Source organism: Sprattus sprattus (assembly GCF_963457725.1).
Source record: "Sprattus sprattus genome assembly, chromosome: 3".
In the NCBI taxonomy this organism is placed as follows: Eukaryota; Metazoa; Chordata; class Actinopteri; order Clupeiformes; family Clupeidae; genus Sprattus; species Sprattus sprattus.
Window position 1 is genome coordinate 58,704,605 of NC_137922.1, and position 12,500 is coordinate 58,717,104.

Below are 12,500 nucleotides of genomic sequence, written 5' to 3' on the forward strand. Positions count from 1 at the left end.
TTTTATGCTTAAAAGGCATTGTTATGAGTAAAGTTGTGTTTAATGAACTAGATGGTCGTGACCTTCGAATTGGTTAAACTAGCCTATTGTATTGCATCCCATGTAATGTAAACGTGCGGGGGCTGCGGGGGTATTCTCTACGGGCCTGCACAGTGTATGGGTGGGTAGGTGCGACTCACAATGGCTTGTCGTGGACTCCGGCCCATCTAGGTGGTTTGACGTTCAGGGTGCAGCTTGCTTTGATGTCCCTGAAGGCACTGCAGTCAAAATCTGCCACCAACTTCTTCAAGCCGGTTCGGTAGGGTCTGATATGCATCGGCACGAACAGATGCTCACCTGGGTCGACGTCTGGAACTCTACACACACACACACACGTGTAAGCCGTCATAAAGAAGTGGATACTGGTAAGTTCTGTTGTTCTGAAGGTAGATGATATGATGATCATTGTGTGTGTGTGTGTGTGTGTGTGTGTGTGTGTGTGTGTGTGTGCTTACTTGGTCTCCATCGTTCCAAACAGCAGCCCGCTGCCCGTCAGAGAGATGGAGCAGTTTGTGAGTGTGACGGACAAACGATTGTGAAAAGTGATTAGTGCCGAAATCTCACTGTACTGCTCACAGCTCTCCTGTGTCTAAACCACAAACATGAAAACATTAAAGAAATGCTTGGAGGTTACAGTATTAGACTAGAGATGCCGGCAATTACATCTGACGACAGAGTAAGGAGTTGTTCACTTTAGGTTATGGCCCGTCCTGCTTTGGTTCCCGCCCACACAGTGTCAAAAGTCATAACTCGAGCGAGCAGACCCAGTTTTTGCTAGAACGTATGTCAGTCTCTGCGCTCACAGTTGTTGAATTTCCTCTCACGGCTGCTAAAAATGAGTGCGCTAACAAAATTCACGCTTTCGAAAACCTGAATGTTGCTTGAATAGACGCTTCCTTGCGCGTGTGAGTTTTGACACTAAAATGACGCCATACTCTATGTTGTAATTGGAGCCAAATTCTGCAAAGCAAGTGCTTTTTGAGCCAAGCGTGCATCGTTAACAGTCCTCTTAAACGCAGTACTAGGCCTACTAATGAAAGAGCAGTGTGTTCACGTATACAGTGTGTTCCATGAGCCATGAGTCTGGGCCTACTTCAATGTTGAGCTTGAGGCTCTGCAGGGTGATGTCCTCGTCTGTGAAGTACACCTCTCCTGGGTGCTGCTTGCCCCTTACCACAGCGGAGACCTTCACACTGGCGTTGTCCAGCATCTTGGCACCATATAAGGAGAATGGGATCCTGATGGGAATCTTATGGTCTGTTCACACACACACACACACACACACACACACATACAGTAGGTGACATTGCTGAGGTATATCTGCTTGCAGATAAATATATTAACACAGTACCATTGTGTCCACTTGTTGTAGCTGAATGTAGAAAATGTATAACTTACTAAAATGATCCGCGGGATTAATTAAGTATCCATCTATCTATCTAACTTTGCAATCAGCATCTACCATCTGTACTAACAGCCAAACACCCTCGTAAAGTGACATTGATCACATCTACTTGCTGATGAAAATGGTTCAATCATTTGTGCTTTGAATCAGATGGGTGTTTATTTAACCCCAGTGTATAAAATGTACAATTTTCGTATCTTTCGCAACTCGGAGTAAAGACCCACCTTGCCTGGGCTGCAGTCTGACACACACACACACACACACACACACACACACACCTTGCCCGGGCTGCAGTCTGACGTTCTCCACGTGGCTCCACACCTGGCAGTCAGGCACACCTGTGTACCTCATGGCCTGGGCGATCAGGTGCACGCTGAGCTCCCACGGAGCCGAGTGTTCGCTGGACAGGGTCAGGCACAGCTCCAGGTCCTTCCCGTTGATGGCCACGCTCGTCTCTGTGAGCTCCAGTGTCACCTTGGGGGGCTTCTGGGGCACTTGGGGCGGCTCTGGTGCCGGAAGGGCACCGCTCCACTTGGTCATCTTGCCTCGCTTGACAGCCTCCTCAAACACACGCCTCTCCCTTTGAGAGCCTAGGAGGAGAGACACTACGATCAGTTTGTGTAGCAAGAATATCCGCCAGCTAAAACTAGGTTTATTCCTCAACCTCTCACACAAGCTAACAGCGTGTGTGGCAATGGGTCAAAAATGTTGACAGTGACAGAGTGTATGTTCATAGTGGAAGAGTGAAAGCCATTGTTCTTTTCTCAGGACACTTACAATCAGAATATATCAAGTTAACATCCCCTCACCCTCTGGGTATTTGTAGCTGGCTGTGATGTCCTCCCGTCTGTCTGCGCCTACAGCTTTAGTGCTGATGTTCTGGCCAATCTGCCTGGTGTCAGTGTGGAGTCTTTCCTTTGAGCCGTTGGACTGAACAATCCAGGTGACTTGATCTGCGTTGACTTCAGCGAAGACGAACGGAATGTCGTACTTCAGGTTGGTGTGTCCCTCCAGAACAGCCTTCACAGGGCACGGACCACAGCAGAACACTCCTAAGAGACAAGAGGGATTTCAGAGACTGTGGCATGTGTCTATCAGTATCTATTTCTCTCTCTCTCGCTCTCTCGCTCTCTCTCTCTCTCTCTCTCTCTCTGTCTCTCTCTGTCTCTCTCCTCTCTCTCTCTTTCTCTCTCTCTCTTGCACTCTCTCTCTCTTTCTCTCTCTCTCTCTTTCTCTCTCTCTATCTCTCTCTCTCTCTTTGAGTGATTGCGTGTGTGTGTGCCCGACCTTCACTCTTCTCCTGTGGGGTGGGGTCCAGCACCTGCCAGCCATCGTATGCAGAATTCTTAGACAGGTCCGGCCGCTTCATCCATCCTTCTACCCACACGTGGAAGTTCCTGAAAGAGACCAAGAGAAACTTACCACGTCACAGATAATGGCTGTGTCTTTCTTTTATGTTTATACCATGTCTTCCGCTTCATTAGCTTCTTTAGTATTCTTCGTTGTCATGGAGCGTATATACATTGTACTTGCTTTCGGTTAAAGACACTCACCAAACACTGTCAGGGCTTTCTTTCGGCTGGAGTCCATTGTCTGAATAGTATTCATCAATGGTCAGGCTTTTGTCAGTGTCGTGTGCAGAGTGGAAATTGGTGACCACACGACATGGGATTCCCAGACACCTTAACACTGGAACACACAGACACACACACACACGCACACACAGACGCAAATGCAGACGCAGACACAGACAGTGAGGGAGAGAGAATGACAGACAGACAGACACATAAATACAGCTTATCAAGCAATGTCTTGTGGAACTAGTAAGTGAACCCTAGTAAACAGCATGGATGGAGGAACCCTTATATCTTGTAATACATGGTCTAGGTTGTTTGAGTGTGATTACTAGCATGTGTCATCGAAAATTACAAGGAATTCAATTCTCTCAGAGTTATGAAGCCACTCAATGTCCTTTCCATAACCCTCTAACCGACCTAACTTATCCTCATGAGTAGCCCACTGTTCTGGTTCGCACCTGTGCACATGACTGCTGCAAACACCCAGCACTGGCCGTACTTCACGGGGCGGAAGTTGGAACTGAACCAGCGCTGCAGGATGGCCACGCTGCCGTCCCAATGGGTGGGGGCCACACCGTCGGTGTACGGTGTTTGCCAGCGGCCCGCCAGTATGCCATGGTCACCGTTAGAATTGATCTGTGGAAAAGGAAACCAAGTCAGTCAAACTGGTTACTTTGTGTGTGCGTGTGTTTTGTGTTTTTGTAATACGGTGAACGATCTTAGTTATTTTCAGCAGAATCTAAATTTGGAAAACCAGAAACTTAATTTCCTCTCCCTAAAATGTTTAATTTAAAATACAGTGTTAATAAAGAGGGTTCATCTTTGTTGTTAGGGGTGTGTGTGTCTGTGTGTGTGTATGTGTGTGTGTGTGTGTGTGTGTGTGTGTTTGTGTGTGTATGGAGGGGTGGGGGGGTTGTGTGTGTGTTTGATGTGTGTGTGTGTGTGTGCCTGTGTGCGTGTGAGAGAGAGAGAAAAAAATATTCAAATGCTTCATACCATAGCACTGACCACCCTCCCTACATAGATGGGGTTGCAGCGGGCAGAGAAGTCCTCAGCAGGGTCAGCCAGGCACTTGGGGTTCATGTCCAGCAGCTTCATGCAGATGTCCACCACATCCTCCTCAAACTGAGACAAACAAGACAGACAGCATCCATAAACACATGAACACACACCGTAGAGTGTGCTGGGGACTGAACCTGCCATAAAACCTAAGAATGTGAGGTGTATGTATACCTGTCCATAGTTCCAGTCCCTGGCGCCAATGTAGTGCCGTGTCCCTGTATAGATGATGCCCTGCTCAGCCATCACATACTCCTGCCTCTCTGCCTCTTGGGGGAGGTACACCCAGTCCTCTTTACACACACACACACACACACATATATATACTATATGCACATATGTATTATATATACACATATATTTCTTATTTCTCTTCTGACTGATTGACTTAAAAAAACTTGATCATCTGTTTTCACTAAAACATCCATTTGTTTACATGTGTGTATCTGTACAATGCACATACTAAGTGCTCATTACTTTTCTACCCAATGTGTTTTGGGAAGTGTATACCTTCACACCAGGGGTTGAACAGGAGCACCAGGTTTGTGAGTTGTTGTGGGACAGCATTCTCCGACCCCAGCCTGATGGACAGCGTGTAGGAGCCCACACAGGCGTCTGCTGGGCTGGTGATTCCCATGGTGAAGGAAGAGGAGCTACTCTCCACCAGCTCTACTTTCCATCCCCCCTTCCCACCTAGACGCAACGGAAAACCAAACACGCTGCGTGTACCCTTTGACTCGGAGGGGCTGGGTCCTGAAAGGCAAGATGAAATCACTCTTTTCAACATACAGTAACTTATCACAACATACATAGCAGGTTGGAGAAAAACGTTACAGAGGTCCTTGAACATGCTAGGCACTGTAGATGTTTTATATTCAGACAAGAGAGGTTGAGAGTTTTCAGTGGCCAATGATTGACACTGATAGGGCCAATATGAAGACAGGCCATACACTGATATTTCATACAAGTTGCTTTGAATCTTAACACATACACATACCGGTCTCCACAGTGATGAGCACCGTGTCGGTTTCCGGTTGGACCTTCCGTGTGGTGGACAACGTCAGTTGGAAGCGCTGGCCACGTCGCAGCATTAACCGGTTCACGCTGATCTCGTCGGTGCGATGCTCTGTGTTGTTCCTCTCGAAGTGAGGCTCAAGCTTAGTAATGTCTTGGAAACATCACGCAAAAGCACATGATACATACGAGTCAGAAGCTCTTTACACTCTTTAAGCAAACTATTCTCAACCATTTTGTAGGCACTATATATAAGATTTGTTTCTGTCAATTTGCTAATTATGTGATCGATCAAATATTTGATTATTTATACTCTGATATAAGAATAAATATGAGTCTCTTGAAATTTTAGTTTGATGTGAAAACAACAAACAATTGCTAATTGTGGTAAACGTTTTAAACATCCTCTGAATATTTCAATGAAATCGAATATTTCTTTAAACATAAATCCTTTGAAAGATTTGCTAAATGTCAACATTTTGTTAAATATATGAACTTTTTTAACATTTGCACAAAACCCAGACCTGTTTTAATTACTAACTAAAAAAAAGCATAATGCTGTTTATTGTAATCACACTTAAGTTGTTACCCCCTACTTATACTGACAGTAGCCTATTTAGAGCTTTAAAATATGCTTTAAAGGCTGTATTACTTATATGCATCCTGAAGTAGTGAGGGACTCACCAAGCTCCATGCCAGCAGCTGTGTGTCTCTGCGGCGTGTTCCTTGGATGAAGATGCAGCCGCTCAGTGTGGCTGTGAGTGTGTGTGTGTGTATCTGTGGCGTGTTCCTTGGATGAAGATGCAGCCGCTCAGTGTGGCTGTGAGTGAGTGTGTGTGTGTGTATCTGTGGCGTGTTCCTTGGATGAAGATGTAGCCGCTCAGTGTGTCTGTGAGTGAGTGCATTATCACAGACAGCGTGTGTGCTTTTAAACTCTATCTCGACACTCAAAGAATTTAGGAGGAATTTAAAAGTTGTCACTGTAAGTGAATGAGACACCATAGACTCCATTACCCACAATTCCCTTATCAAATTTCAATCCTTATCAACAGTCAGTGACCTCGCAATTGGTCACATCAAAGTCATAAAAAGGGTGACGCATTTTGCCCTTAAAACAGTGATAACCCCCCAAATCTTTCTCTCTGGCGGTCGGTTTCACACGCGTGAACATCGTTCAATTAAGAGATACCCTCTCTGCAGAACAAAGGACAACGCACGACAGTCGTATTGAACTTTTGGCCGAAGTTAAGAAAATACTTTGACGCGTCTAGTTGCAACCAAGTTATACCGGTAGTATATTACTGCAGCCCAGCAGTATTCTGAGTAGGATAAGGCGACCGGCTTCCCTTATTCGTTTCTCCAAGTCGACAGAACTTTACATCCTTCTAAATCAGCGGACCTCCAGCAAGGCCTCCGCGAGTTCAGCCGACGGGCTGCAAAGAAAGGACAGACGGACATCCATTGAACCTACGTGACGCGTTGTTCCAAGGATTCCGCGAAAACACCGTTGAATGCTTAGCAAGAGCGTTCTTCACGTAAGGCTGACATCTGGGCAGAGATTAGTCTTATATGTGTGTTAATATATGTGTGAAAGTATTGTTGTTTTATTTCATTCATGATTTAAATGCTTACTTTGTAATTCACAGTGCATGGTTCGTAACCGTGCTATATCTTGCGTTTGTTTTACTTTTGCTAACTTGTTAGAAACGTGCAGGCACCTTTTCTCTCTGTCTCCCTAACTCCCTCAATCACCATCTGAACAAACACGTCCACATCGCTAGTTCAGTGCTGCTGAAATATATTGTATTGAGTTGAAGGCCGATTCTATCCTTGAGATAAGAATCCTTTGTCTGTTGTAACCTACTCATTTAAAGTTGTGCCCATCCTCCAATTTATATTGGCATACCTGCGCACGTACGCACGCACACACACACACACACGGACGGGCAGGCTCTCATGCCCCCTCCTCTGAAATCCCAACTGCACTTTGTGCCTTGTTTCAGTGTTATACTCAGTTGTTTATGTGATTAGTATTAGCCATTAATTACTATCTGTTACCTTTAATAAATTGTTTATTTAGACTTAAACAATTGTCTTGTCTGTTGTTGTTCCAATATTCCACTGAAAGCCATTTTCCGCCAATCAAGAATTCCAATAGCCTTCACTTCTCTGGTTGTTCCATGAAGTGTTATAGACTTTGTAGTGATATTGTAGTACGATAGTATTGTGGTACCATACGTAGACTGTAGCATAGTGGTACAACTAGAGCTTTCCATTATTTTAGTAATTTAATTATAAAATATTAAATACTAAATTTAATGATTATTACATTTTATGAGACTGATTTAATTAAACTAATGTAACAACCACGGTTTTACCCACATAATATGATGCAGCCCGTGTGAGGATTGGTATTGCTGGCTTCAGTGATATTGTTACAATAACAAATAAGAATCCAACCCCCTGAGTAACTCCAGGACCTTACCAGGTCCATTGAAACTTCTAAGGAATAGATCAAATGTGGTCTTGAATAATTTTAGGTGTTGTGTACTAACTGTTTAATACATACTAATTATCTAACAGTCCCTGTTCCAGCCACACTGTAAGTATAATTAGTGGGAGTCCATACTTGTGATACCAGCAACCCATTGGACACACAAGTACCATCTGTTACCATAGCAACCTGTACAATCAGTTGTAATAGTTGTAACAAGAGAGTAACTAGCATTTTAGAACTGTAAAAACAACACGGTAGTTACCTAGCCGTGAGTGTAAGTCACAGGTTCGAGTCCCTCACCTGTGCATCTCCTTGTTTTGTTATTAAGCATAACATTGTTGTAGTTTGCGTTGTGACTACTTGCATTAGCTTGCATTAAAAGGGTTAAATTAAGCATCAGTGATCACGTCACTAGCTTGCCAGGCGTAGTTCCGTGCCCAGACTAGGCAGACAGGATGAGCCCGAAAACCCCACACACGCCAGGAGCTGAGAGTAACCTCCCTCCTGTGGAGTCAGCCCAACTTTTTAAATTTGTGGCAGACCTCCTTAAGACCTCCCCTGATGAAAGGGAGGCACTTGAACAGATGAACCTAGATGAGTGTCAGTCCAAGATAGGCGACTTAATCAGGCATGTTCATAATCCCTACCGTAAAGTCCCCACCCATCAAGGAGTGGTAGGTAGATTGTTCCTGTTTCATCACCAGAGCACCCGCCTGGAGATAGAGATTCTCCGCAAGGAGAACATGAAACTGTATTCTAGTTGTGACAAACTAGACACACGCAACGATGAACTGCATGAGGAGCTCCAACTCACTATGGAGACCCTTGTAAATTGCGTTAACATGCTCGACACTGAATGGCCCAGAGTAGCCGTTTATGACCATGCCCCGAAGGAGAGCCGCGAAACAAGCGCCAGGGCCCAAGCAATGCTTAAAGCATCCCCCAGAGAGACAGAGGCAGAAGTAGAGCCAGTAACTAGGAGAGGAGTAGAGTCAGAAGCAGATACCTCAGATTGCCTGCACACCTCACTCTTCCTAGACAAACCTGAGCGCCATGCTGTAGCCCCCTCTCTCAACCCAGGTGGAGCCAGGTCATGCCCACCAGCACCTGAAAGGCTCATAAAGCCTCAGGCTGCTAAGAAGGAGAGAAAGAGGAAAAGGCACGCAGTAGCTAAACCTACTTACCGTGAACCCTCTTCCTCGTCCTCGTCCTTTTCCTCTGATAGCTATGATGAGAGCAGCTCTCCCCTAAGGAACTCTTCATCTGATAGCTCAGAGAGTGACCGCCCCAGGTCAAGGAAAACACGGAGAGGTAGCTCCCCCACTGAGACATTGGCCACCACTAGCGCCATCCAAATCAGGCAGAGAAGGACAGAACCCCCACGTGAATATCATGCGCGTTTAAGACACGCGTTCTTCCAAGGCAGTAGCACCCCAGGCCTGGAAGAGCATAGGGCCTTCAGGTCCCTATTCATACACAACCTCCACCCTTGTGTGCGCACGCATGTTGCACTGATGTGTCAACAGGGTAAACCTAAAATGCGGCAGATTAGGAAAAAAGCACAAAGGACATGGGAAACAGTTGTGCGCCCGGTTGACCAGCCGGATGAGGAGCCTAGAGTGCTCAATGTACAATCCACAGCTGGTGATCCGTTTGACTCGGAAGGCTGTGAAGTGCCGGTGGAGTGGCCAACCCATAGAGGTGCCACCCAAAACCGCTCTCCACAAAACCACCACCAGGGTGGGTGGAAGAGCTGGCGAGGCAATGGTCAATATCAACGCAGGAAACAGCCCTACCAAGGGAAGGGTAACCGCCAGCAGGGCCGTTACCCTCACAATTTTAACAGAGATTACTTCCCTCAAAGGCCCCATGATCAGTTCAACCATGGACCTCAGCATGGTAATAGGGATATGGAAACAGAGTCAGGACAATCTGAATCAGGGAGTCAGATTTGGTCGGACACTGATTCTCTTAAAGAGGTCCTGATAGTTTAAATAGTGATCCCTCGTCCCCCGCCAAGGGTTTACCTTGTGAGAAGGGGGGAGAAACCCAAAGAAGGCGTAAACACCCACCGAGGACCTGAGCCCCTCTGGTGGTTAGACCTAACACACATAGGGCGTCTTTCTCACAGTTTTTGGGTGTTGGCTCCTCTCATTGACTGCCATCACGAGCAGCTCATCCCTCCAAACCCTGTTTATCTAGCAGGAGGCCAACAGGTTAAGTGTGACAGGATCGGTTGCCACTAGGAGCAGCTTAGCCCTCCTGAGATCCATGTCCCTACTATGGCTAATATTCAACATTCATATGTTGAATCCAATATGGGTGTAATAGACCCACAGAGGTCCCTTTTACGTCAACCACATGAGACACTGCGAAACATAAAGGTCTGCAGTGCCGGCCCACCAGGAAAGATATGGTTATCTATGCTCTCGCTGTCCATCCAGAAGTTCAGTTTCATCAGAAGATGACATAGACTCCTCACCATGTGAGCCATACCCTGGGTCGAAAATGAAATCCAGCGACAGCTGAAAAAGGCTGATGCCCGAACTGGATATTCACAGGAAAGCTCTGCTAGCTTTGTTACCCTTTGAGCCGTCTCCACGCCAAAGGGGGGTGGATAGACACTAACACTCTAACTCCACTCACTAACCTTGCATGCCACGCTAACCCCATAGGCATAGCATACACGCTACACAAACAAATACAACAGCACACGTAAAACTTAACACCACAGTAAATATTCTCAAGAGTTTTCAGCGCAGCGGTGTTCAGACCTCCCTCACACCAAAAGCTGCCACTAACTTTCTTAAGGAATAGGCTTGTTAATCCTCAATGCTAACACCCCTTCCTTCCTTTCCATGAATATTTTAAGTCTGTTTTAGGTTTGGAGTGTTTGAATGTTGTTTGAATGTTTGTTGCTAGAACTAAGGTATAGAAATGCCATCTGCCCAGATGTTCAAAAGCCTTTATGATGCCCAGATGTCAAAAGCCTTTTTACAAACTATTTGTGTCAGCAGGATTAAGAGACATTGTTGGACTATGGATTTATGGACTACACAGCTTTCTGTTGCTCTCATGGACTACGAAGCAATCCCAGCCCTGAGACCAAAAGGGGGGATGTAAGTGAATGAGACACCATAGACTCCATTACCCACAATTCCCTTATCAAATTTCAATCCTTATCAACAGTCAGTGACCTCGCAATTGGTCACATCAAAGTCATAAAAAGGGTGACGCATTTTGCCCTTAAAACAGTGATAACCCCCCAAATCTTTCTCTCTGGCGGTCGGTTTCACACGCGTGAACATCGTTCAATTAAGAGATACCCTCTCTGCAGAACAAAGGACAACGCACGACAGTCGTATTGAACTTTTGGCCGAAGTTAAGAAAATACTTTGACGCGTCTAGTTGCAACCAAGTTATACCGGTAGTATATTACTGCAGCCCAGCAGTATTCTGAGTAGGATAAGGCGACCGGCTTCCCTTATTCGTTTCTCCAAGTCGACAGAACTTTACATCCTTCTAAATCAGCGGACCTCCAGCAAGGCCTCCGCGAGTTCAGCCGACGGGCTGCAAAGAAAGGACAGACGGACATCCATTGAACCTACGTGACGCGTTGTTCCAAGGATTCCGCGAAAACACCGTTGAATGCTTAGCAAGAGCGTTCTTCACGTAAGGCTGACATCTGGGCAGAGATTAGTCTTATATGTGTGTTAATATATGTGTGAAAGTATTGTTGTTTTATTTCATTCATGATTTAAATGCTTACTTTGTAATTCACAGTGCATGGTTCGTAACCGTGCTATATCTTGCGTTTGTTTTACTTTTGCTAACTTGTTAGAAACGTGCAGGCACCTTTTCTCTCTGTCTCCCTAACTCCCTCAATCACCATCTGAACAAACACGTCCACATCGCTAGTTCAGTGCTGCTGAAATATATTGTATTGAGTTGAAGGCCGATTCTATCCTTGAGATAAGAATCCTTTGTCTGTTGTAACCTACTCATTTAAAGTTGTGCCCATCCTCCAATTTATATTGGCATACCTGCGCACGTACGCACGCACACACACACACACACGGACGGGCAGGCTCTCATGCCCCCTCCTCTGAAATCCCAACTGCACTTTGTGCCTTGTTTCAGTGTTATACTCAGTTGTTTATGTGATTAGTATTAGCCATTAATTACTATCTGTTACCTTTAATAAATTGTTTATTTAGACTTAAACAATTGTCTTGTCTGTTGTTGTTCCAATATTCCACTGAAAGCCATTTTCCGCCAATCAAGAATTCCAATAGCCTTCACTTCTCTGGTTGTTCCATGAAGTGTTATAGACTTTGTAGTGATATTGTAGTACGATAGTATTGTGGTACCATACGTAGACTGTAGCATAGTGGTACAACTAGAGCTTTCCATTATTTTAGTAATTTAATTATAAAATATTAAATACTAAATTTAATGATTATTACATTTTATGAGACTGATTTAATTAAACTAATGTAACAACCACGGTTTTACCCACATCACCTTGGGCCATCTCATTGTGATGATGAAAATGATGAAGTGTGATGTTTTGAGTTGGACCTCTGTGTGTGTGTGTGTGTGTGTGTGTGTGTGTTGTGTGTGTGTGTGTGTGTGTGTGTGTGTGTGTGTGTGTGTGTGTGTGTGTGTGTGTGTGTGTGTGTGTGTGTGTGTGTGTGTGTGTGTGTGTGTGTGTGTGTGTGACCCATGAAGGAAGTTGGGTTGGACCTCTGGTCTTTTGGTCTTTGACCTTTATGTCCCTGGAGGCACTGCAGTCAAAATCTGCCATCAGCTTCTTTGTACTGGTGTGTGTGTGTGTGTGTGTGTGTGTGTGTGTGTGTGTGTGTGTGTGTGTGTGTGTGTGTGTGTGTGTGTGTCCTTGGTACTGGCT

The 12,500-nt window shown here is 45.3% G+C and overlaps 1 protein-coding gene across 1 annotated transcript; it reads right to left on the reverse strand.

The window, feature by feature from the left end:
• Nucleotides 1-175: 175 nt before the first annotated feature.
• LOC308362921 (protein-glutamine gamma-glutamyltransferase E-like) lies at nt 176-5,788 on the reverse strand (the record flags this gene model as incomplete). The annotated part of the gene is made up of 13 exons (XM_080835647.1): nt 176-356; nt 495-628; nt 1,133-1,249; nt 1,745-2,034; nt 2,254-2,496; nt 2,732-2,841; nt 2,998-3,133; nt 3,480-3,657; nt 4,018-4,146; nt 4,255-4,373; nt 4,591-4,833; nt 5,078-5,248; nt 5,779-5,788. 13 exons carry the CDS (start codon nt 5,786-5,788, stop codon nt 176-178), a joined length of 2,061 nt encoding a protein of 686 aa, XP_080691773.1.
• Between the last annotated feature and the right edge of the window lie 6,712 nt (nt 5,789-12,500).